At 39.8% G+C, this 27,572-nt stretch overlaps 1 protein-coding gene across 2 annotated transcripts; it reads right to left on the bottom strand.

Moving 5' to 3' along the window:
• Positions 1 to 11,511: 11,511 nt before the first annotated feature.
• Positions 11,512 to 26,654, bottom strand: pskh1 (protein serine kinase H1). 2 transcript variants are annotated; one of them, XM_034205924.1, is made up of 4 exons: positions 26,340 to 26,654; positions 24,989 to 25,737; positions 23,274 to 24,197; positions 11,512 to 15,030 (listed from the first exon to the last, which is right to left on the bottom strand). In XM_034205924.1, exons 2-4 carry the CDS (start codon positions 25,055 to 25,057, stop codon positions 14,713 to 14,715), a joined length of 1,311 nt encoding a protein of 436 aa, XP_034061815.1. In that variant the 5' UTR covers positions 25,058 to 25,737; positions 26,340 to 26,654; the 3' UTR covers positions 11,512 to 14,712. The 2 variants fall into 2 exon arrangements, with proteins under 2 accessions (XP_034061815.1, XP_034061816.1); XM_034205925.1 differs by having other exon boundaries at positions 26,438 to 26,654.
• Positions 26,655 to 27,572: the final 918 nt, after the last annotated feature.

The raw sequence follows: 27,572 nt of genomic DNA, 5'->3' as shown, positions 1-27,572 counted from the left end.
AATGTCACCAAAATCACACTGGTGTTGCATGTTCCCCTCTAGTTTATGCTCACATAAGCATTTTACTCCCAGCAGTTGAAAAACTAAAGAGGGGGTTCCATATCCGGCAGTGTAGGTGCTAGAGCTGCCGAATTTTGAAGCGCCCCCTGTAATTGTGTGCAGGATAGTCACAACGTCACCAAAATCACACTGGTGTTGCCTGTTCCCCTCTAGTTTATGCTCACAAAAGCATTTCACTCTGGGCCCAGCAAGTCAAAAACTAAAGAGGGGCTTCCATATCCGGCAGTGCTAGCTGCCGGATTTTGAGGGGGGGGGGGTGCCATATCTGGCAGGAGAAATACCTGCTCTGCTGAACATGTTATAGAGAACAGTGCAGATCTAAAATAAGGAACATTAATAGTGTGATATAGGCACAGATATAATATCAATAATACACTTTACACTTTTAGGGCACCTTTCAAAGCATTCAATGTCACCTGTTAGAAATTAAAATCAATGTTTTGATGGCATAATGTACCTTAAATGTACCTTCAGTTTAAATGCTGTTTTATACTGAAAAACCAGAAAATTATTGTGCACAACCAGTTAAGCTTTTATTCTGAAAATCCTTCATCTCCGGTTAGCATGTGGCTAGTTTACCATTTCTTATAGAGGTTAATTTAGTAGCGAAATGACATGGAGTGATGCACACCGAAACCTACTGATTTTAACACTGCAACTATAGACGTATTATTATTGCTGAATATTAAATGAAGGTATAGTTTATTTGAATAAAGTTATTGTTTACAGACCTGGGTAAGATGTGACAACTTCCGGAATGACCAGAAACCAAACCAGCCGTGAAGTATTTTCTGTATTTTTTAGAATATTAACTACAACGTTTAGAATGTGTTAAAGGAAAAGTGATGAAAGACAATATGAGGAGAAGAGGCGTGTTTAAGTATGTATTGAATGTACAATGCCTGAATCCTCTGTTTAAACGTAACAACGGACATTAAGATGTGGAGGGCCGGCCCGCAGGGAGGAGCCTACAGAAGCTATATAAGAGCAGCACCTGAGCGGTTCGGCCTCTTTTCTCTGCTAGCGAGGGCCAGAGACAGCTGCTTTTCTGTCGGACAATATCCTGTTTGTGACTGTACCGCGCCTTTTATTAATTAAAGTACCAATTTGAAAACATCTCAGAGACTCCATTTAGTCTCCTTTTTAAGCTTCTCTTTCCTGGACGCGAGAATAACCATCACAGTTAACAATTGGTGACCCGCGACGTGATTCTCGTTGGACAGAAGAGACTACACAACCAGCTGTTTTCCGGAGACGCGGCTTCCGTTCGACACAACGAGCTCGAATACTTGGTAAGAGGAAACCTGTTAAATCAAATTCTTCATAGTTTATGCAGTACAAAATAGGTTTGTGTTGGACGGAGGCCAGCGGATCCTGAAAATAGCTGTGTATTTAATGTTAAAACAACCAAATTTATAACAATAAGAATTCCATAACACATGGCGTTGCATTTTCACAATCAGGGTGAGTTCCAATTTCTTTTTTTCTTATATCTAACCCTGCATGCTATTAATTTGTGTGTGTAGTATTTTAAAATATAAATGTGTGAGGCCATTGTACTTTGGGTAGGTGTCTTGTTGTGTTTTCATGTAGGTGTCCCTTGTTACGTCAGTAGTTAAATTAGCCTATGACGTAAGGATATATAAGTCCATTTAACGATTATTGTTAAGATCTATGGGACATAGCGAATTGATTAAGGATCAAGTAATTGAAAACAAACAAGGCATAGCGAATCAACTTAGGGTTGAGTAACTGAAGACAGTGCTAGTCGAAAACAGTTGAGAACTGTTTTAAAAAAGTCCTTTTGAGGAAAGGCTTGATTAAGGTGTAAGCTTTATCAGTGGTCATAACTGTTCTAGTTTCAACCAAGATATTGCGGGTGGAATACGAGATGTGGAGTTACAACAGCATTACGTTAAATTGACGACGGTCATTTAATAGTCGCTGATAAGTTACCATAATACTCCCACCTAGCGTGTCGAAATGGCAGCAGTTGACCAATAGTGGACTATAAAGTCAAATAATACGTAGATAGGTTTATAGCTTATGCGTAAGGGTTCCTAACTTTAAGTGATGATATCAATAAGATAAAGCCCATTTTTTTCATAGTAAACTAGATAGAAATGTTATTTTAAACTGCAGTGTTGTTTTGTGTTCAATTTTCTTGACAAGATTACACCCCGCCATTATTTAAACTCCCCTCTGAGAGCCACGAGGTGTTTTCAAATCCCTTTGTTCTTCAGGTCAAAGGTTGGAAAATCAGTTGCCATCTTGTCTTGTCCTCATGCTGAAAATAAGCCACACGGCAGTCGCCATTTCGTGAAATGCTAATTGAAAGTACTCTGTTTGTTTTGACACACAGTCCCACTCACATGAGGCTAGGCACTCCATATTGAGAAGGACAAATCATATTTATTGGCAGAAGTTGGAACTATAAAATAGACAGGTTATCTTACCGTGGGAAGTTTGGTATTTGTAGGAGTCTGGTTTTGAAAATATTGTTGTTTGCAAGTGCGTATTGGCGGTTTATTTGAGATATTCTTGTTTGCAAGTGTGTATTGGCGGTTTATTTGAGATATTCTTGTTTGCAAGTGTGTATTGGCGGTTTATTTGAGATATTCTTGTTTGCAAGTGTGTTTTGGCGGTTATGTGCTGTGTTGTTTAACCATATTCACATTTTCTTCCCATTTTTAAGGAAATAAGCTTCTTCTTGTTAAAAAGAGGTCAGTTTTGCAACAGCTATCCCTAGTGGATTAAGCTGGAAATTACAACAGCGCACTCTGCTGGTAATACAGAATTATTACAAAGATATTATAACATTTTGAAGCTTAATTTTGAGTGTTATTGATGAACACATTCGCCGGGACAGAATTACAAAGTGGTTTCTAATTAACATATGAGAAACTTTACATCATAGACTTTCAAACTAGACTGTAGAATATTCAAACACCAATTGATTAAATCTAACACAAATTATGACATTTACATAGTTCCATACATTTCAGTATGCACTGTACACAGTAGATTTAGATTTTCACAAGACTTCGATTTTCTTATCTCAAAGTCAAAAACGATACACTGTACAATTTTTATTTTAAAATTTCAAAAAAATGTTATCTTTTAATTTATTAATATTTTAAAAAAAAAAAAAAAAAAAAAACTTAAATCATAAAAAAAAAAAAAAAAACCTACCCAGATTTAAAGTTAAGTTCGGATGACATAGGATATTATTTATCAGGAACGAAGGTGCTAGTCGGAGGATTAGTGTTTCAATCTTTGATAACTTAATAATATTCATTCGAATAGTTAGAGAACATGTCACCAAAAGAAACTAAATTGAGACTAGACGCAGAGCCAGGCTCAACCGCAGATATCAAGGAAAGGGTAATAATCTGATCAGATGCTTTAACCTTTCCAATTAAAAGAACTATCTGGAGTGAAGATGAAGAAAGATTTATAAGAGTTACAAGTCTGATACTCCATCTGGAATATGCCAGCCTATTGGCACACAGCATAAATGTGGTCCGAGTAGCAGACCCGCCAGTGAGGGAAGACATAGCAGAAAAAACAAGACACCGTAGCTTGTAGGAACAAGACAAGGAGAAGGGAGGGGGAACTTCCAGAGAAGGCAGGGCAGACACCTCCAACAATTCAAGCTCAGGAAGAACCAGAGAATGCAGAGCAGACACCTCAAACAGTTAAATCTCAGATAGTGCCAGAGAATCAGATGCAGAACCAACAACCAGGAGGTTTCCAAGGAGGCACAGGCAGAAGACGTTTACGGTTTGAGGGATGTTACCATTGCAACCAAATGGGCCATTGGACCAGAGATTGCCCGCAACTACTAAGGCAACATGCACCAAACAATGGCCCTCCATGTAGTTACCCTGGGGGAGGTTTCCATGATTACGACAGAAGCAGGGGGTCTCAGGGATGTCAAAGACGAACAGCATTGCCAAACATGACCCAAATGCCACTGACACCCTGGTATCAACCACAACAATGAGGAAGCTCAGAGGGCCAGACCACCAGGTGATGCATCTTCAGCACAAGGGTATTTTGAAATCCAGCTACATTGAGCCATATATGTCACCACAGAAGGGAGAGGTTTAATGTTTAATGTAAAAACAGAATCGAGAGTAGCATTTGCATTTACACATAAAGCATCCACAGAATAGAACATTTAGCAGACTATTTTTGTAATTATGAGAAGGAAAGAGATTACGAGTGATGTTGTTCCCCCACACAGAAAACTGTTGTGTCCACACAGCTAGTGAGGTCAAGACGATGGGGTTTCCACCCAAAAATATGAAGACGGAAACCTAGTACTCGCCCAAGACGGAGGATCCATACCAAATCCTCCTGTTTACACCGACTGCAGTTCAAGGGGCGGCGATACACCTGACGTGGAGCTGTTGAGACCTAAAAACAGAAACTCGCTTCTGCTGTGGTGAAGTCTGGCTACAAAGGGAGGTGTCCGATAGGGTCGCTTGTCTCAAACCAGTGAAGAAGTCAACAAGAACCCAGCAGAACTAGAGAGTGACTGTTAGCGGGAGAACAGTGACAGAGCGACAGAGACTGGCACAACATTTTCCAGCCAGTACATAGATAGACCCCGTCAGAAGACCGGGGCTGTGTTTAAAGGGGAACTTCATTTATTGTTAGTGGAAGTGTAGTTTTTTAGTCAAACAATTATGTGATTTATGGAGTCAGATTACATTTTTCTCAAACACAATTTTATAATCGGTCTGAAGTATCTGTTTTAAGGCAATGAGCTGCAGATTAAATAACATAACACTGATTGAGAGCTTGGATGAAGAAGTTGTAGGGTTTTAACAACAGTTTAAAGAATCAGTTTTTATTTATTTATTCTTGAGTAATTTTACTGATTTATAATGTAGTGCGTAAGGCACTATCTCATTTTGAGTGAGGGGCACCAGCCCTTCATGCATGTCACCCTCTGTGAGAATGGTTCGTATGTTTCCCTCTAGTTTAGATAAATATTATTTTATTATATCTTTGTTCAGCAGTATCAAACAATCCTCTAATCCTAGAATTATTGAGACGCATTAGCGACACCAGGGGTATTGTTTTACGCAGCAACAATGATGCATAATACCAGGACAAAAGCCATTATTGCAACAAGTAAACCATTTTTGTGCTAATGGCAGATTTGAGTGAATATGTTTTTATACCATCAGAAAGCCATACATCATACGATATTTTGTACGCCTTATGGGTACACGGAGAAGTTATATTTATTTAATGCAACGTTATGGGTTTTACATGTCCTGTTCAGAATAGGGTAATCATTGCAATATTAATTGAGCATGTTCTGCTCAAAGGAGGGAGTGTCATGATTATACAGATATGTTGATTTCAGTGACGTTGTAGTTAGTAAATAATAACATGTAGTTAATAATAGGTCTCATAACGACAAAAGGTATGCCAAAGCTTGGGCCTCCTCCAAGGAGGGAGTGGTCCAGTTTTGGATATTAGACGAATAGAAGTGATGAATATGTCAGAACTCTGAGTAATATAATCTAAGTTTTGTCTACACAGGCTAAGAAAGCTACAGAGATACAAGACGAGACACCAGAAGAGACTCCTGTTCGGCCAGGTGATTGGGTGAGGGTGAAAGTTCACAAAAGACAGTGAGCTGATCCCCGGTGGACGGAACAGTGAGAAGTTGTAACGAACTTCACACGCGCTCCGGTTTAAAGGTAAAGAAAAAGGAGCAAATTGACACCACCTCACACATTGTCACCCTTCACTGGCAACTTCCAGAACATTATTGGGAGTTAGGACTGATTTGGCAGAGCTGGAACAAAACAATAAATAGAAATAAGATAAAGATAGAAACAGCTCAAAAGACGAATTGTCTATAGATTTGTATAGATAGTACACTAAAGTGAAAACCTATTTTTGTTTTACATCTGAAAAAGAGTCAAATTTTAGTATACGTTATTATAGTACTCATTATTTAAATTCTGTAACTGACACCAAGGGAGAAAATAGAGATGATGTCAAGAACAAAGCCAAAGCTATTGTGGGGTCCCCTAGGGATAAGAGTCAGAATAGCATTGTTGATTGTGCTCATTACACTTGGCACCTTTCTGGTTGGATGGGGAGTACAATATCAAGTAAGACATGGATCCATTAGTCCACTCATAGATAATGCCCACATCACTAACAAAACTCCAGCTGTGTTTCAGAGACTTTCACTTATCCCCAGAGCCAAAAGATCAGCTGAGCAACAAGAGGAGGAGTTAGAAATACTTGGTCCCAAAGGTGAGGCGATTACAATCAAGATGATTCACCCCCATATATGCAGTTCTTGTATCAAATGATGAGATGGGTTTTAGTGATTGGGATATGTAGGTGATGGGAATTTACAGATTAGGGGAATCTAAAAATACACTGGATCCATGTTTTAGTCTGTGCCAGAAACACCCCTGTTAAGTTTATGGACAACCGACCGGTGAACTGAGCACAATTATTGAAAAATGATTACAGTAGAAACAGGCTACTAACCCACAAGTACAGCTTTGTACGTACAAACTCTATGAACAAAATTCCCCAGCAGATTGTGGCGACATTGCAGATATGTTCAGTCACAAAAGTTACTTATGTTCTAAATAACAGTGAGATTTAAAGTAATGGAGAAAATATGGGGACGTTCTTTTATAGTGTGTGAAATATGTGGTGCTTGAAACATGTAGGTATTTTTAATTTATAGAAGAAAATGGTTTCCTGAAAGAGTTATTTGGAGTAGCCATGTTAACAGTGGGTGGAAACAATGTTTAGGGATATGGCACAACCATTAGTAGACATTAATTGGGTTTAGATGACATTTAACATCTAAGACAGATAGTAAGATTAGGAAAATAGAGTGGAAAGGATTGGATATATTTTACCTCAGTGTGTTAGAATTAGCTATAGGTAATGCCTCCCGAGATCTCTCTCTCTCTCTCTGCCTGTCAGAATGCTACGACCCCATCTTCAGACAAATGACCTCACCACAGGAGACTCCTCCTCCGGTTTAAAGACAGACAACCCGAGCTGAACCAACAACCACCTGAGGCATCCAGAACCATCTCCACCTGAGGCATCCAGAACCATCTCCACCTGAGGCATCCAGAACCAAACCAGCATGCTGACAAAGAGGCAAACTCATCGGTCCCTCAAACAGGACATGAAGTTCCAAACTGAGCCGTGAGATTTGGCACAAGAGCAGAGTGTGGGACATGAGAGCAGAATACACCACTCCATGCAACAGCCAAGAGACTGAAAAGGAGGAGATGAAATGCAAAGCAGTTGGGCCACTGAAAAGAATTACAGCGGGAAGATCCAAGTGCGGATGGACTGAGGAGAAGACAGGATGGAGGAGAAGACAGAACCAGAGGAGTTGGCATGGGCCAGCAGAACGTGAGGGGGTCGTGGCTTGACGACCAGAGGGGGAGAGAAGGAACACAGGAGTGAGTGAGTTTACACATAAACACACTTATTAGAAAATAATCCTAAAAACACACTGAGGGTAGAACATATTATTCAATCTTTTCATAATATAAACAAATTATTCTTATAGAGATTCTTATTCATGTGAGAATTTGGGGAAGATTTAATTAGTTACAATATAGATAGCAGGCAAATCTTTATTTGAATGGAAAATGTTAAAGGTAGAGCTGGAACCAAGCCAAAGAAAGTATTCCAATCTAGAGTATTGGTTTCTCCATTGTAGCATGGTTATTACCACAGGAGAACTGTTAAGGTGGAAACAACATTTGTTTGTCGTCCAAGATGTAGAGTTTTAAAAAGACACTAGGCAAAGAGCGATTGAAGATTTTAATTTTGAAAAAACTAGTACAATTGGGAGTAATACATGCGGGGCTTTGGATCACTCATTTTAATGGTGCATATTTTCAACAATAAATATCGCTCAGGGAGAAGGGGTCGCTCAACCCACCCTGCAGATGTTTTAAATCTTACTTGCAGCTTCAGAGGGAGCGCACGGCACCAGAGTATGAGTTTTAAAAGACAAGTGCCACCACCTCCTAATGCTCATCCATTTAATCAGTGATGACCTGACATTTAGAGATGTTATTTAAAGGAGAAACATATCTGTCATGAGTGAAAATTCCTGAATTGAACTACAAACCATTAATGAAATGACTTCTGTTTTTGAAGTCCTTGTTAGAGCACCCAAGGTTCCACACACTGTAAAGGGGGTTAGCATAGTTATTTAAGTAGACCAGAAATGAAAATAAATTAGTATAATGAGTTATTGATATTCCACCGGTTTTCACACCATTTCAGGGACTTTATCACTGCATTAGAACAGACCACCCCAAAGCCAGTAGGGCTAAGAGACCAGTCCCAGGGGGAGTTTAGGCTCCAGGGTAAAAGGATAGCATAGGGGCGCCCAGGGGAGGCCTAAATGTAACACTAATTCCATGTCCTAAAATACCGATTGATCACGACGGCCTCTTCTAGAGAACATATTACTTTCATACCTTAAATGGTATGAAAGGAGGGAGGGTAAATTTCTCATGAGGAGACAGTTACAAATGCTAGTAGAACAAGACGGCCCACCCCAATACAGATGTTGATGAAAATGATGAGTTAGTTTGAATGATGTTAAACGATATGGATGTTCAGAGATGAGGTTGTTCAATGAATGTCCAGCCGATGTGACTCTTTAAATGATGACATCATCTGAAGAAGTGAGCAAAATAAAATGCTAAAATGGAGTGAATCCATTTCACTGAACTCTATACTATTCCAAGATAGTGTATTTTTATTTTTAATTACTCTATACTATTCCAAGATAGTGTATTTTTTGTTTTATTATTACATTACACTGGTACAAGATAGTTTATTTCATTTTTATTATTTTTCACTGTTCTATATGGTAGATTTCATGTATTTTCGAATCATTACAATTCTAAAATGAATAGTTTATTTTCACTTTGTAAAAACAAGTGCCTTAACACTGAGTGTATTATAAGAACGGTTTCTGTGAAAGGAGGGAGGAAGAAATGTTCTGATACCAAGCCATTGCTGCTATTTTGAAGAGCCATATTGAATGTTAACACTAGAAGTTATGCACAAGGGAAAACTTTTATGTTTGAACAGAGTCAAAGTATTTTTGTATTTTTGTAAAGTTGAGGATATTCGCACTATTCCATTTTGATTGTATGTTTTTGATATGAATGATGTACTATGCAGAGTTCAGATGAAGAACTCATTGATTTCAGTATTATACACACCTTTTAGGTGTGTAAGGAGGGACTGTTAGAAATTAAAATCAATGTTTTGATGGCATAATGTACCTTAAATGTACCTTCAGTTTAAATGCTGTTTTATACTGAAAAACCAGAAAATTATTGTGCACAACCAGTTAAGCTTTTATTCTGAAAATCCTTCATCTCCGGTTAGCATGTGGCTAGTTTACCATTTCTTATAGAGGTTAATTTAGTAGCGAAATGACATGGAGTGATGCACACCGAAACCTACTGATTTTAACACTGCAACTATAGACGTATTATTATTGCTGAATATTAAATGAAGGTATAGTTTATTTGAATAAAGTTATTGTTTACAGACGTGGGTAAGATGTGACAACTTCCGGAATGACCAGAAACCAAACCAGCCGTGAAGTATTTTCTGTATTTTTTAGAATATTAACTACAACGTTTAGAATGTGTTAAAGGAAAAGTGATGAAAGACAATATGAGGAGAAGAGGCGTGTTTAAGTATGTATTGAATGTACAATGCCTGAATCCTCTGTTTAAACGTAACAACGGACATTAAGATGTGGAGGGCCGGCCCGCAGGGAGGAGCCTACAGAAGCTATATAAGAGCAGCACCTGAGCGGTTCGGCCTCTTTTCTCTGCTAGCGAGGGCCAGAGACAGCTGCTTTTCTGTCGGACAATATCCTGTTTGTGACTGTACCGCGCCTTTTATTAATTAAAGTACCAATTTGAAAACATCTCAGAGACTCCATTTAGTCTCCTTTTTAAGCTTCTCTTTCCTGGACGCGAGAATAACCATCACAGTTAACACACCTTAAAATACAATAAAAAATAAAATATGAGTGGCATTACTATACAAACATGTGTTGAGTAGGAAACCACAGAGGAAAATTACATTCAAAGGAGCAATTAAAGCGAGTGAAGCCAGTTTGAACACATTATCTTTTAGGCTTGCTTGAAAATAACACAGTGTCTGACATATGTTATATCATTACTGTCATATAATTGCTTACTATTCGTGGTTATCAGACACTTAAACAACAGAGAAGGTTTTAAGAAATAGGACTATTGACAAATCACATATTATCCTGTCATTGTCTGTTCTGTAGGAAGGAGGAATATAACAGAGTGGGACTGCACTCAAAAACGGAAGTTTGTTCCAATACGAAGATTGTGACTATCTGAAAAGTGTCCTTAAAACGAGCCTCCTCGCAATTGTATGCACATTATTTATTCAGCCGTTTGCTGTTTAATCTGATGGGAAATATATCATTCAAAAGAGAGAGAAAAGCTTATTAAATATATACAGTCTATGATTAGACGAACGCTCAATACAGGCGATGACGTAACGTTTGCGCGTCCCCGCGAACAGGGCTTCAATCTACGGCACAACACCGGCAGTGGGCGCTGTTCACTCTCAGGAAACTGGACTTTAATCAAGAAGGACCCAGTAGAACTACATTATTTTGAACTCCTAATAAACATGTTAATTTCAGTTAGTATTGCGAGAAAAAACATGTGTAGCCTACTCTCGATTGACAGTATGGCAGTTCACATTTAGATCTGAAGTATTGAGACATTTAAATGGCTATTATCACAAGAGATTTATTTACAATAAAATACAACGGGACTCCAGAATCAGTTTCAAAGTTGTCATTACCACTCAGCCTTATGTTCATTAGCTCTGATTCAACTGGGCAATCTTTATCAGAATCAGACACAGAATATTGCTCCATCTGAGAAATACATAAATAAAATACTTTTAAAAAATCTTAAAAGTGATACGGCTGTTAAGGTGTAAGCCATCTATGTTTTTCATTGTATTTCAACAAGCATTTTAGTTTGTATTATCAGTTGCATATGACTGAGTTATTGAATTAAATTTCAGTATATTTTGTTACATTTTAGATTCCTTATACTTTCCTTTTAAATCCATTTGCGATGTGACAAAAACAAAATCACCAGAAACAAGTACAACTACATAAGGGTTACCCAAGAAGTTACCTATATCTGTTTGACACAGAGTAACATTACAATTATTTTTGATGCACAACATATTTCCAAAATTGACTTTGCTTTTTCCTCCATTTTGGTATCCACCAACTCCTGAGAAAGAGTTTGTCTTTACTCACTTACAAATAAACCTGTGACCTGTTGGACCAATCACAAAAAGGAGAATAGTATCAAAACACAAATGTCAGGTTCGAGTGTTTTATTGGCACATACAACTCACCTTTAAAAAAAATAAAAAAGTTAATGGTAGAAGAATCAAAGTGTTATCATTCATTTAGACACACAGTAACAAAAAACAACTGTTTTCAGATAACAGTGATGAGTTGGCTACTTCAATTAGGAGGACAGCATTTATATAAAATCACACAGATATATAAAAACATGAAAGTAAACACTTTTACAAATGTGCTGACATTCTGCTAATGAACTGATTTGGTTATTTGTTGTACATTTTATACAAAAGGCACTAAACAATGTTGCAGCCACACCCACAGCAATTCCGAATTATTATTTTGTGACTTGTAACACGTGTTCAAAATGTTTACTTCACACAGACACCATTGATGAACCAACTAACAGAATATAGGCCACATCATGAGCAATACCTCACCCAAAACACCCGACAGAGTGCGTTTGATATATAAAAAAAAGACACATTTTGGATGGAATATCTATCAAAATTAAGACAGTTAAAATTAAGAGCGTACCAGTTCCAATGTAAGCCTCACTTGCAGTCTATATAAACAATTTAGAGGTGAGACATCAGGGATAACATCGGTGGGACAGAAGAATATACGATCTTAAATCAATCGTTCATCGAGGAAAATTGAGAAATTACGGAACATCCCGGTAGAAATGAAAGAAAAAATAGACAAATAAAAAGCAAAAAAACTGAGGTCAGCTGACATGGCTCGGTTAGGTTTCCAGTACGTGTTAAAAAGTTCACAACAGCAACACGTGTTATAAGTGTGGGGTAAATCACAGCAAAAATACTCCTGTAAAGAGAAAAGACCACACTGTAGCAACTGGTTCACTCTGGGAGAGCTCTGAATGGACAACACATATAAAAACACAGTTAACAGGTCCGATTTAAGAAAGAAGGATGGACACATTTTAACTGTTAAGTGCTTTTCAAAATAAAAGGAGTCAAAAATATTCAATAACAATCATTACATTATTTTGACAAAGTTTAAGATTAAGATTTGAAGTAGCGATCAGCTTGAGTGCACTTACAGGCGAAAGGAATTAAAGAAAACTTGCATGGTTGCATATGCTAGGTTCTGTAATTCATCTTTTTGTATACCTCCAAAAGCTCCTCATTGTCTTCAGTGGTTTCCTTCATTTTGGTCATAAGTGTAGTTTTACACTGAGGACTGTTTTTCAGCCTGAGAGTTGCTGGTATACCTTATCACTGAAAAACTAGTGGTTAGCCTCTGCTCCACAAGCTTCTACATCGAACTTGGTAAGTCTCTAAAAAAAAGATTTTTCGCACTATATTGTGTGCTGAATGGGAATCTAGCACTTAAAATGGCAGCTTAGAGTGAAAAACGCAATGTTTTCATTGTTCAAAAGACATTCACCTCGCTAAAGATGTTGGTAAAACAGAGGCTAGCTAGGAACGATGGCAGGACTCAGGTTGGGTTGCACAAGCTGTTTGTAAATCCATGAGTAACTTAACAAATGTCTAAGTTTGTAAAGACTTCGGTAACGTACGTATAAACAGGAGGTTACTGTAGCATAACTTCCAAAACATATGAAATATAATTGTAAGGGTTTTTTACGGCAGTTTTATTTGGGGGGGCTTGGTTTGTTTGTGGAGGGTTATGGTGAAAAAACTACAGGCCACATTTTAAAGAGCAACGTTGGTAGGGTGTAGTATGGTCCAAGGAAGAACCTATTACATTTTGGAGTGGATCCAAATCACAGGCCGAAAACATTAACATAACCATGTTTCACTTGCATTAGCATTAGAACATTCTCAGGAACTCCCCCACTTGGAACAACAACATAGAAACAGCTGTTGTTTAAACATTCAGAGGAAAAAATACAATATCTTATTAGGAGCATCCATGCTCATGAACACACATGAAATTGGGAAAACGATTTCCCAACTCAGGAAGTTGCACCATTGGCTTTAAAAGACTGTTTCGGCATTAGTAGCATTACTAGCTAATGCTAAACTAGCTTTAATTAATACTGTTTTTAGGGCATAACATTTATTATTATTTTCAGGAAATTCAATTTTAAGTCTTTCCACTTAAAAAGGATTTCTTAAAAGCATTTGTATTGCAAGCTGTCAGGTCACATAGCTCTTATCTCCTCATTCTGAACTGGTCTCATATTAGCAAGCTAACATTATGTTAGCTTTGTCAGTCGGTTTAGCTACAGTAGGAAACAAGTTGTAGTGCAGTTTGGCAACAGCTGTTCTTTTAGGGAAAATGTGTTTGTGTTTTACAACTTGCTTTAATTTTGTTGCATTTATCTCCACTTAATAAAAATGTATCTTAAGGCCAAGCTAACATTGAACTTACAAAGAGCTGGTCCAACAAACAGCAGAGATGTTTACCTTCACAAAGACAGTGAATGATTAGAATACTGCTTTACAATACAAAGGGATCATACCAGGTACTTCATGGTTAAATCTAATGATCTGTAAATGTCATTGGGAGCGGGGCTGTGTGGCCTATTGTCTAATACAATACATTGAAGATTCAACACAAAACAGCTTCACAATCTTTTGACAGTTTTAGAACAATGATATCAACAAGGCAATAATGGCAAGAGTAGATAAGCTTAGACTAATAAAAAATACGCCTTCATTTTGACCTTCGAGGGTGTGGTTTGGTTGCAGTGTGCTTGCGTCACCCACATCTGTAGACAAGGTCTGTACAATAATAAATTCACAGCAATTTCCAATCAGGAATGACCGAGGGGAATCCCCTTTTCTTCTTAGTAACCCAGAACTCTGTTCAACAGATCCTTTCAGAAAGTCATTATCCAGTGACCGTTTGAATGGAGACTAATAATCATGTCAACAATAATAAATAAATATGTAGAGACACAGGGATTGTAAGAAAAGCAAAAAAGGAGTGGAAGGCACCATCCTTCCTGAGAAAAAAGTGAAGGAATGGATGGAGAGATGATGTAACCCTTGGAGTTCAAGACTTCTGTGGTTTGTCTTTTTCTGTCATTCGGAGACTCGCTGCAAGAGGAATTCTCAAATGGCAGCAGCTACTTTTCATCCATTTTTGTCTTTTTTTTAAAGGTATAATTTGCCATTTTGGCCTCAAACACTGGCGGCAACTTCGAACGGTGTTGGTCATTTTGAAAATGTCAGTCATTGTAGAGCTGTTTCCCCTTAAAGTATAAGGTTGTGGTCCCAGTTTCAGCCATTGTACTGCTGCTGATAGCGGCGGTTCAGCTCCCGCAGCTCCTTCTCTCTCACCCGCCGGGCCTTGTTGGATTTGGTGGAGCGGCTGGAGCGGGTGGACTGCGACGACTTGGTGCTGTGGCAGCGCGACGACGCCCGCTTCAGGAGGTTCTGAGATATGGAGCGCTGGAGGTTCTTGTTGGAGGAGGAGGCGGCCATGCTGACCACCCAGGGGTGCTTGATGGCCTGGCCCGCTGTCAGCCGCTCGCTGGGGTCCACCATCAGGATCCGCTCCACAAAGTCTTTGGCCAGGTTGGACACATTGGGCCACGGCTGGAGAGGGACAGAGGTTAGAGTAAACTGTCAACAGGAGAACATTGGTTCCCTAACTTAGGTGAAGGCAACGAGGGAGAGCACATTTCTAGTTCTGGAAATATTAGTCCTATAAAAATACTCTGTTTTGAATCATTTGTGGTAGTCAGAGTTGGGTGTCACCACAAATGCGAGTAATAATATTACTTTTGTCGGTAACGGAGTAGTGTAACGCGTTACTTTTATAATTCAGTAATCACACTACAGTTACTAACATTGCCCCGACATGCGTTACTTCGTTACTTTTATAAAATAATCACACTCACTGACAGACTAGAGGGGTTTCCGCCGCAGGTTTATATCGGTTTATATACATGTAGGCCTATGTAATCTGCGCGACTTGCGAGACCACATCTCCACGTGCAGCAGTGCTGCATAAACATGGCTGAGTCTTCTCATCTGTAAACTCCCTCAACGGGGCCGCTCGCTCTCTTTTGTTGATCGCCCTCTCACGGGTGAACAGTTCAATGTCCCGCTTCATTGTAGGAATTCTGTCTCTACCACTTTAGTTTGACCATCTCTGTTACTAAGTTATGGAATACTAAATACATAAGTAATTAGATACCTTACCGTTATGCGCTCATAAAGAATGATAAGAATAATGCGTCTTGAACTGGTTTCATTAATTAGTGTCTTGACGTTTCACAGACTGTTAGCTTGTTGTGTGGCTGGTAGCCTATTTGAGAGCATATAAAAAGAAAGACTTGTGTTATGTCTTCCTTAATGCAATAGTAATTGGGGGGCAAGTGGAGTCTCGCAGAGGAAAAACTGTGGCGCGCACACTGTAGGTGCGCCGCAGTCTGCGTGATCTGCCTGTAGGGGCGGGCCGGCCCTGCGAGTAAAGTAACGAGTAAAGTAACGAGTAAAGTAACGAGTAAAGTAACGAGTTACTTTATGTAGAGAGTAACGAAGTAGTGTAATATATTACTTTGTTTAAAAAGTCATATGTAATATATTACTTTTTTTTAGTAACGACCCCATCTCTGGTGGTGGCCATGTTTTTTTTATACTCAAAAGGTTCTGAAAACATAAATATCCAAATATTTTAGAAGTTCAAACATTTCAGAAGTTAAAATGCCAGGCATATGATGTTTACTTCCTCACTGAGGAGTTCATTGTCTGTGTTTGTTCACTATGAATTTAAAAATAAAATGAAACATTGAAAAATACTGACTTAAAAAAAAAAAAATTACAATTGATATCCTTTTCGAAAAATGAATCCAAAGAAAAACATTTTTAATTAAATTGCAATTTAAACAATACTATCCGAGTTAGAAAAAAAAGGTGATCAAGCTGGAACATGAGTTTCTGTCAACTCTTGGAACATACCACACCACAAAAAACTGATTTCACCTTCCAGAAGATACTGGAATGATTAATAATTACCGCATAAAGATACCGCAATTGATTAATAATGAATCCCTCATGTTTTTCACCTGCAGTATGGTCTTGCAGAATAAAATAACAATAATTGTAATATTGCAGTTGATCATATGTGGTCGGGAAGATATTACTGGTGACAAGAGTGTGGTAGAGACTAGTACTCAAGTGAATCCCTATATCAAAGATTTGAACTGTATAGCTCCGATCATGTATTATTATGTATATGTTGCTAAAAACTTCTGAGACACTTCACCCAAACACAAATTAAAAACTTTCGGAAAAACTACAAACTACATTCAAGTTATCAAAAATCCTGTGATAACAAACTAAAACTTAACTAAAATGAAACATAGCCTAATTGAAAGAAAGACAAATGTATGTGTTCTTGTGTTAGTCGAATAGTTACTGGACCATGATTGGCTTACAAACTAGATGTGATGTCACAAAATCATACAGGGTAGACTGATTTAAATTAAGTATAGATAAATTATATAGAGAACAGATTAATGTAAAAACAGCCTGTGCAAAATTAATCTGCAAAGTGAATTTACAATAAACAAAACCCTTTTTAGTTGAGGGGAGGGCGTTTAAAAAAGAAATGTGTAAGAAAGTAGTTTGTTGGCATCAATGCAGCTCTGTCCACCGGACAAAAGAGGGCAGCAGAGTGATACACATGTGGGGACAGAACGTTAAGATCTGAACTGTAACGAGTTTAACATTTTATCCAAGCTAATATGATACAATTACTCTTCTTTTGATATTGTTTATATTGTCTGCTAATTGAATGTGACTGCTTGCTTGTTTGTGCATGTCTTGCTAGAACTTCACATTTTGAAAGGTCTAATGCAGGGGTCGGCAACCCCTGGCACGCGTGCCAGCATTGGAAGCAACAAGCTTCAGCTTCAATAACCCACTTTAGCTGAAATGACTGGAGAGAGGCGAGCTCTTCTTGGGAGGCCGTTGCATTTATTTAGCTGTTCTTCTGTTTCACAAAATACATCACAGACCTCTGTTTTTCTGCTTCCTCGTTTCACTTCCAGAAACATGCACACGTTCCCTCACTGTCGCTCTACCATCCACAAACACACATGCACAAGCCACACCCCTCTCTCTCTCTCTCTTAAAGGGACAGCGATCTCATCTCACTCTGCGTGACCCTAATATCATAACATGTGTGTTCTGGAGAATCACAGAACGGACTGATAGTTCACGAGCGTCAAGCTCCTCAACCCCCCCCCCCCCCCCGGTTGATAATTCTCGATCGTTGGCACGCTGATAACAATTTTTTTTTTTTTTTTTTTTTTTAAATGGCACTTCATATCAAAAAGGTTGCCGACCCCTGGTCTAATGTATCATAAAATGTCCTTTGAAGCAAGTTTCCTCATAACTACACTCAACGTTCTTTCCGAGAAGTGTTTAGTATGAGTGACTAGTAATGAGTCAAACTCTACCCCCTACTTAGACAGGAATTTTGAATATCAACGCTGCACACACACACACACACGTTTTCAGTGTCCCAGTAGACAACTAACCCCCCTCCTCACACAGCAGGTAAATCACCAGTGCTGGCTAAAGATACATGACACAACAAAAGCCTCCGACATACATTTCACCTCCACCTATTACAACGTCTAGGCTGCGATTATCTCTGGACTGTAGCTGTAAATGTGGACATTATTTATCGCAGTTGTAAAGACATGTTCCCAAGCATTTATGTCTGCTGTAGCTCCAGCTCTCGTTTACCCTTTCTTCAACTAGTTCTCTGCAATACAGAGTAACACAATACAAGTTGTTGTGTGTTGTAGTGCACAGACCTGGTAGTGCATTACGTGCAGTAAAATAAGTCACATCAATACAGCATCCAACGACAGTATTTAAATCATTGGGATTTATGAATTCTGTAGTAGTACATTATTACGCCCATCCTAATCGCAAGGATACAAGCATTTCGCTGCAAATAGTGTTTAAAAAAGTATGTGTGTATGTCAAAAACAATTGTACCTCTGAGTCACAAACCCACAAAGAATGATCACCCAAGTCTGCAGTTTCCCTCAGTTTTACATAGCGCTGGTTAAAGAGGCCCTAATCTGCTCATTTTCAGGTTCATATTTGTATTTAGTGTCTCTACTGGGACATGTTAACATACTTTAATGCTCAAAAAGCTCTTTAGTTTTCTCATACTGCCTGTGCTGCAGCACCTCTTTTCACCCTCTGTCTGAAACCAGAGCCCAGTCTGCTCTCATTGGTTAGCTGGCTAGCTCTGTTGTGAATGGTCAACGGATTAGAGATATCCCACAAACAATGTGTTGGAGCGCTAAGCTATCGAAGCAACAGCAGTGTTTCCCACAGATCTGAAATATACTTGGGGGGTTGGTGGTAGCGGGGGTGGGGGGGGGTTTAGGTGACGTGCAACAACATTAACCTTTCTGTTGGTCGCTTGTTAGCAGACCCTTCACGCGATGGCAGAGCGAACAGGTACAGGCAGGGCCCATAATGATAGCCCTATAGTTTAAATCTACTACCCACACATGAACATATGGAAATGGGTTACTATTTAAAAAAATAAATGTATTTATTAATGTATTTAGGAACCTATCCATGTGATTTTTAGTGGGGGTCGACCTCAAATCCTCTAGGGGGGTCCAGGGGCATGCCCCCCCGGTAAGATTTGTTTTATGTTGGAGTTAAATGCATCAATCTGGTGCATTTTGAGGGGAAAATAAAGAGACTAGATATATGGAAACACCTATATTAAACAGAACTGTATACATTTCAATAATCATAAAATCAAGGCCATAACCAATAACATACCATTTCCAATATGAAAAAAACACTGAAACTTGTTTATTAATTTATTTTTGGTTCATTTATAGTTGTGTGTGTCTGTGCTCCAGAATCAGCCTCTCCGGTCTCCCTCCTCTCCCCCTCCTCTCCCCCCCCCCCCCCCTCTCCATCCTCTCCCCCTGCTCCTCTTTGAGGCAGCAGCAAAGACTAGTTTTCTCTCAACAAGTTTTAAAAGTGTATCTTATCTTTTTTCACCTAGTTAACTTTTTATTTATTTATTCATGCATATTTTACTAATCACATTACATTTCATTTAGCTGACGCTTTATCCAAAGCGACTTATAATGACCGATTACAGGGACATTCTCCCTGGAGTAACTAAGGGCTAAGTGCCTTACTCAAGGGCACACTAGTGGTGGTGTTCCTGGCGGGATTTGAACTCACAGCCTTCCGATCTTCAGCCCACCTCACTATCCATTAGACCAATCACTACCCTCTCAAATGGAAATATGTGTTTACATAAATGGTGACCACACCGTTTGAGACCCACTGAGAACTTAGACTAAGTTAACTATCTAAACACTCAGAGTCCTTTACCTCGCCTGAGCTGAGGTTATCCCGAGCTTGAATGACACACAGAGACCAATCAAGGGCTTTGATTTGATCATGTCGGCAGACCACATCATGTGGACAGCCAGTCACCCTGTGTGAGACAGGCCACTTAACAGGCCAGAAGGAGGCGAGAACAGAGCAAGGGAGCGAGGGATCATTGTCCACAAGTTAATCGATCGCAGATGGCGTCGTGGTCACGGACGAATAAAAAATAAAACTATAAAAAAAAAAAAAATGGGTCACGAAATATACTTGGGCGGCCGTTAATATACCCGGGCGGCCCGCCCAAGTATAGTCTATGTGTGGGAAACCCTGAACAGTGTTACAACACAGAGATGTCATTATGTTATGGAAGTAAAGGAGTGCGTTTCCCTCTGGAGGGAACTTTGGGATTTTAGCCTTTGCAGACCATTTACATGCACAAAAATCTATATATCACACTACACTACATTAAATATATCATTATTATATCGATAATATGATACGAGACAAAATAACATCCAAGATTTTTTAATATCTATATCATATGTTGTCTTTACCTGGTTATAAAAGCTTCACTACAGTAAAGTGAGGTAACTTTTTGAACTCACCAGCCTTCTAGCTGATTTGATTTGCCTTTACACAGTCAATAAAGCAGCTTACTGATGGTTATTTATAAAAACATATTATTGTGGGGCCCCCTAGTAGAGCTGGCGGCCCATGTACTGGGGCTTAGTCTCAGTGCGGAGGACCCAGGTACAGCCTCTGACCATTTTCACAGTCATCCCCTCAGTCTCCCCCTTTCAACATTGTCTCTTTCAAAGAAAGTCTGTTACAAATAATAATAATTGTGTAAATAATAAGGGAAAAACTGGTATTGTTACCTCTTCAATATAGATTTGGTATTTAATTACAATTATTAATATTCACAATATTTGACTTTCGTCATATCACCCAGCCTTATAGTTTTTCTGAGTATTTTAGCGTCATTCAACTAATTGTTTTGGTTTTTAGACTGCAACTGTTTTGTTAAGGTTCAGGCTCTCATAGCTGCTTTTTCGGCCACAACAGGCAACGTTTTTCAGGTAAAAATGCCTAAAAAGTCCACTATACACTACTTCCTTGGAACTGAACAGCAGACAGACAAAGCTAAAAGAAGATTGAGTTGACACGACTTATTTTCAATGCTTAAGTTGCTGCTTCTCACCTCGATGTGTGAATAGGCAACTAGTTTGCCATGAAAACATAGAAGGTAAAAAATGTGTGTGTCCTTGTGAGCTGCAACACAGCAAGCATAACATCAGCCCACAAACGTTATATCAGAGCATCATTTCAAATGTTCTCCCCTCTCATTTTACAAACAAAACTGCCAAAAATAATGGAAATATACATTTTTAGGCCCAGTCTGTACTCATTTTGACAGAGAATAAAGCTTCCTGTCATTGCTCTCATGATAAATATTCCTTCATTTTGATTTTGTATGAACATTTAGGCTAAAAAAAAACATCTACTCAAGAACTCATAAGTATAATGGTGGATTCCAATGAAAAGTTATTGCTTTCTCACAAATTCTAAGAAATACTTGCTCCAAATACCTGCTACTCATCCAGCTATTTTCAAACATCAGCAAAAACAGGCTCCCTGGAGTGATGTCAATTATTACATTTGTCAGATCGGACTTTATCTCAGCTGTCAGATACAAGAGAAGTTCAAATCTGGACGCATTCCAAGAAAACAAATTATCCAACTGCTCCTCGTTAAATATTACAAAACTGATCAGCTTTTATTTGCGCTGGAGTGTCTGTATGTGGGGCAACCATTAACCGAGGGCCCCGTTTGTAAAGCTCACTGGCAACATAAACATCCCACGCTAAGAAACAAAGGAATGGACTACTCAGCATTCTCCCGACTAGATACACAGATAGAGCAGGGGTAGACATTAAGGGTAAAATTCCACTGGCCCTCCGGGCCGGTGGAATTGTATTATCACTGGCTCCACCATTGTAACCTCTGGCCCGGAGCATTCGTCCAAAAAAAATCGACTAATAATGAAGAAAATTAACACATTTGTTGCAATAGTAATGTATGCACAAACTACATTACTACTTGTACTACAACATTTGAATCATCAGTTCTTCCTCATTTTCCTCAATTGTTCATATTTGGTTTATTAAAATAATGATATTGTGGTCATTGTTAAAAAATGTCTGCTATGAGTATTATTATTTGTATAATGTGCTTTCTGCCTTCCTGTTATTAGGAGTTAGTAATGTAATGTAATAGATTATAACCTTCATTATCCGCTGGGACATTTCCCTATAGCCAATACCTTTATATTCTCTACTCTTCACTTACTTGTCAGCATAGGTCGGCATTGATGTACAGAGCCGACAATAGACCTTGTTTATATCGGCATCATATAGAGCGGTGCAGTGACGCGTCCTAAGACCAGGAAGTAAGCTGATGGTTTCCTCGACAAAAAAGCAATGGGATTTCTCCACAGGGTTTTGGAAAATAGCTGTAAATAAGGCCTGTGGAAAACAAACCTGTTTGATAAATGCACGTTTTGTTTAGCCGGATAATATCCACATTCGAATCATAAATCTAATTGATAGATTATAAAAGGGTTTTAAGATGCGTCACTGCACCACTGGAAGCCAACTCCATCGATCAAGCTGGCTGAAACGTTCTCTCCCTCTTCTTCTCATGCTCCCTGTCACTCTCCTTGAACTCCTCCGGTAACTTTCTTTTATTTGAAGATAGTTTTTTGCCCGGCGCTTGGCCGGTGGTATTAAAAACATTTTGGCGAATTGTTAGGTGGCGCGATAGTCTGTAGTGAAGGAGCGCGTTCCCCCTCATAGGAGCCTGCTCTCGCTGCGCTCCGCAGCAAACAGCTGTTTGCTTTTCACCCAACAATGACAACCGACTCACGAAACGCTATGTTGTAGCGTTAATAAACGAAACAATTTAACTAATTTGCTAGTCAAAATACCAATACCAGAGGACACATTTTTTTTTTAAAGCAATATTTTCAGTGGCCCGAGCGGGCAAGTGGAAAGTACGTTATGCTGGCCCGGGGTGTCTAAATAGTGCTTCCGGGCCAGCGGGCCATTTATAATGTCGAGCCCTGTAGAGCATAAATTATTATGCACACGTAATTAGAGTGAGGGAATATTGACTAGGAGAGGAGGATACAAATGTGTATGGAAAGGTAAAAGGTACACCAGATAGAAATCAGTGTGAGCTGTGAGATGATTAGTGAGGAGCGAAGTTGCGTGTGGGAAAAAGTGTGTGTTTGAACCATTTCACCTCACAAAAAAAAACTGAACTTCCCAGAAAAACTGTTGACAAAGCCTCATGCGGTGTGGGGAATGTATTCCAAATGTGTGTGAAGTCTGCTGTGGTGTGTGAGAAAAGATAGAGAAAGAGTGTAAGGGGCTCGTCACCTCTCCAGAGAAGCTGTACTTCCCCTTGAGGATCTGCCGGTACAGCCTCATGCGGTTGTCGTCCTCGAAGGGCATGGTTCCGCTCAGCAGGATGTACGAGATCACCCCCAGCGCCCACATGTCTACGGCGTTCGTATAGGGCTTCCTCACCAGGATCTCAGGGGCGATGTACTCTGGCGTGCCGCAGGTGGTCTTCATCAGACACTCGTCCCCCTTCTTCCTGCTGCTGGCCAGACCGAAGTCGGTGATGATGATCTTGGAATCGACTCCGGGGTGGTAGTAGAGCAGGTTCTCCGGCTTCAGGTCTCGGTGAGTGATCCCCAAAGTGTGGAGGTACTTGACGCCTTCCAGAACCATCTGCAGCACCCGCGTGGCGTCACGTTCTGTGAAGGAGCCACGTGCGATGATGCGGTCGAATAGCTCCCCACCGGTGGCCAACTCCATGACCATGTACACACGTTCTGCTGTCTCAAACACCTCCATTAGCTGGATGATATTAGTATGACGGACGCGGCGCAGGACACAGAGCTCTGACTCGCACACCTCCCTCCCCTCCCGGTAGCGGGTCTCAATCATCTTGATGGCGTATGGCTGCCGCGTGCTTTTGTGCTCCACGCGAACGACCCGGCTAAAACTCCCGCGGCCTATCAGAGCTTTGATGTCGTACTTGGCCGTGACCCTGGGGTCGAATTTGGCTCTGTATTTTGCCACCTTCTTCCGCTGAGGGTCCGACAGATCGGACGGGTCCTTAGGGGGTTGGGCGGAAGCCGTGGGAGTTGCAGCTTGGGCCTGGGCCTGATATGGGGAGGTGGGGTCAGCCTTGTCCCCGCCCCCTCCACCGGCCCCGCCCATCTTGCTCCTAGTGCCATCCCCTCGTATGAAGTGCTTATAGATATCTGTCTGAAGAGGTTGGGGAGGATCAACCTGAAACATTAAGGAAGACAGTTTATCACAGATGAATTACAAACCAGAGGTGAACACATTCCGTGTTAGATTTTTGTTGAGCAAGAAGGAAAAGATTGGAGAGATAGTAAGTTTGACACACAAATAGAACCATAAGCCTTATTTCCACTGCAAAATGTAGCTTGAAAATCTCTGACTAGTCACAGGTCTAAAGTCTTTGAAATCCACCTTGGATAGTACCAGGTTCTATCAGCATCTTTTGCTAATGGGACACTGAAAAAGACTGAGTCAAGTCGAGTAGAGTCCTTGCCATTCCACATTATGCAGTGGAATGCAGCAGAAGTATATAGATAGTTTAGCCCAATCGAAACTGGATTTCTGAGGTTGATACAGATGTTGATATTTGGGAGTTCAAAAATAACAATATATTGGCTTACAGTAATTATATTTGACATTAACATATAACATCAAAGAAAAAACTTTACAACAAACCTTAACATATGTTGTTTTTTTTTTTGTGTGTGACCAAGATACTGAGCTCGGTCCAGTTCTACTCTTAAATCTTTAGTTAAACATTTTCTAGCTAAAGCTTTTAAAAATATTTGCTTTGTTTTGTGTTTTATTAAACTCCAAATGTAATTTGAAAAACTTTTGACATAAAAAAATTGATGCAATGGATAATCACAGCTCTTATAAGTTAATATTATCAATATAAATACTTGTAATATAGCCTTCATGGTAGAGTATGTAATGGTTTCTGCTGCTGTATACAATAGCAAAAGTATCTGTGGTGTTGACCTTGTTATACTGACCTTTTTGACGAGGTCCAACTGAACATCCCCTGGAGGCTCAGGGAGGACCTTACTGTTCCTGCACCCCATCACATCACCTTGGGCCGCTGCCCAGCCAGCCACACAGGCCCCCAGGAGCCCTGCTTCATCACCGCAACAGCTGATTCAACACTCAGGGCATCCAACATCCAGGCTGTGGCCTCACTCAGACAGAGGGTTCATGAATAAAGCTGATTACACCCACTCAAGTCCCAAGGAGCTGGCATCAGCAGTCACGAACACACCCGATACATCCACTTAAGTCTGGTTAAAAAAAAATCCCCAAATTTATGAATATATTCTGGGCAAGCACGGTGTGTGTCTGGGCTCCATCAGCAAGTACTGTATCACTGGTTGTCTTTTGTAACAGTGTTCTTTTATGGTCTCACACACACTGCACAGTCGGCAGGCTGGGGGGTACCTCAAGCCCCTTGAAGAACCAACCAGGGCCCCATCTCAGAGGAAGAAATATGTTGAATGTTTGATTGAAAACTGCATGAGCACAGCTAGTATGGAAGCTCGAGGGACACAAATAATTGAGGGAGAGAAGTTCCCGAAACAGGTTTATGTGTGGTTGCCTTGAGGTGAAACGCAGAAAGACTCAAGCAGAACTTCCACAGAAAATAAGATAATCTGCGCTCCGATCCATTGATGGAAGCTGCAATGTCAGCAGCCACAGATAAAGCAGCTCCCCTGCAGAATCACAGGCTGGAGAACAGTGGAGGGGAGCTCTGAAATGTAGAAAAGGAAAAATATGAATCGTGAGTTATTATGGTTAGGCTCACACATGGGTATGATATGCTGAATGCTGACACAACAAGCGCTGATTTATATTAGGCCATTGACAGGCAGAACATAATTTTAGCACTCAAGTAACACACCATTTGAGTTGCTTGATGAGGCCATATTGTGAACATTTCAGCCAAAGTATACAGCTCCCCCGAACATGTTGTGAATGGCCAAGAAAACAAGGGGTATCTTCGCCATTGTAAGAAATAGCTGCATTATCACAGATGGTCATGTTTATCAACTTAATTAAAATGTTCAGTGACAACAATAGAACATTCAATTGAATATAACTTTAAAATGTTATAAATATAGTAGACGCGGAAAACCCATGACACGAGTCCATTTACGTACATTGAATGGACAGTTGCATTAAAGTTTATGTAAAATAAAAAAATAAAAATGGCCAGGCCCCACTCATGTCAATGTCTTTAGCCAAAAAGTCAGTGGACCGTTATTTTTGGCAAACATCGGTATAACAGCAAACTGTCAAAAAACGTTAACAAATAACCCCGACTTGACAAGTGTCAACTTGACAAAGTCTCACCTCATTACTTATCCGAGATAACGAAGTGTCTTAGCATGCTAACTAGCCTGTTAGCATCAGGGCAGGACTCCCAACTTTGCCAAATCCAGCCTCCTCACCCCACTCTCACTCAGCTGGGCTATCCATTTTCAACTCGTAGTTTCCCAACTTTACTCCCGAGGACAAACAATTAAAATCCTCCACTTCATGTGTTGGCGAGATTTTGTGTCATTTCCGAAGTTTCATGATGTGTGTTGAAGCTGAAGAAACTTTACGAAAACATGCAACGTTTTTGCTTTTCTGGACGGTGTTTTTCTCCTAGGAGGACCACCTTCCCACAGCCAGAGAGAAATGAAAGGAGACATAATGCAACATACATGTTCCGGTTTGAATTTTCACAATAAAACGCTGTTTGGGAATTCTTTGCAAAATATTATTTGGAACTACATTTCTCCTTATTTAAGAATAAAGTTAGACAAATAAAATGTGAGGGTGTCTACAATTTTCCTAGTAGGTGTTTAGTTCCGGCATGCTACATATTAAAGAAGTAACATCCAGCATGATGCTTCAGGGGCCCAGAAACGTCTACTACTTTTCAATTAACTGGTGTGTGCTGGCTCATTGAAAACGTGTAGACGTTGCAGCAATAAATTACCTGATACATGATGATGATGATGATGATGATGATGATGATGATAGGTCGTCCTTTATAACACAATCTTGACAAGATGTTCGAAGACCTTCATTAAGTCAGTCTTGTTGTGTGTGAGTGTGTGTGTGTGTGTGTGTGTGTGTGTGTGTGTGTGTGTGTGTGTGTGTGTGTGTGTGTGTGTGTGTGTGTGTGTGTGTGTGTGTGTGTGTGTGTGTGTGTGTGTGTGTGTGTGTGTGTGTGTGTGTGTGTGTGTGTGTGTGTGTATGTGTGTGTGTGTGTGTGTGTGTGTGTTCCATATTCATGGATGAACACATGTAACCATCACTAGAATGAAGTCTGGGGTCAGGTTTGCCTACTGTAGTAGTATTTTCTGCAAAGAAAAAAATGCTAACATTCTCACATGGAGTGGGAGGAATCGAAGGTTAATGGAGCCAATTTGTTCCCCGGGCCCATCAGTTATCTTGAGAAAAGTGCCTTTATTATTTTTCTTAAGTTTGTGGGGAACATTATACAAATGGAGGGAATCTATCTGCTTATATAACTCATATAATATATTTGTTTTCCCCGCTATCAACTTCGTATGCTCTTAATTTGAAGCGGCC

The sequence above is a fragment of the Gymnodraco acuticeps genome, unplaced genomic scaffold (genome assembly GCF_902827175.1).
Source record: "Gymnodraco acuticeps unplaced genomic scaffold, fGymAcu1.1, whole genome shotgun sequence".
Lineage (NCBI taxonomy): Eukaryota > Metazoa > Chordata > Actinopteri > Perciformes > Bathydraconidae > Gymnodraco > Gymnodraco acuticeps.
Note: the sequence above shows the minus strand (reverse complement) of the source record. Positions and strands in the feature narration are given on the sequence as shown.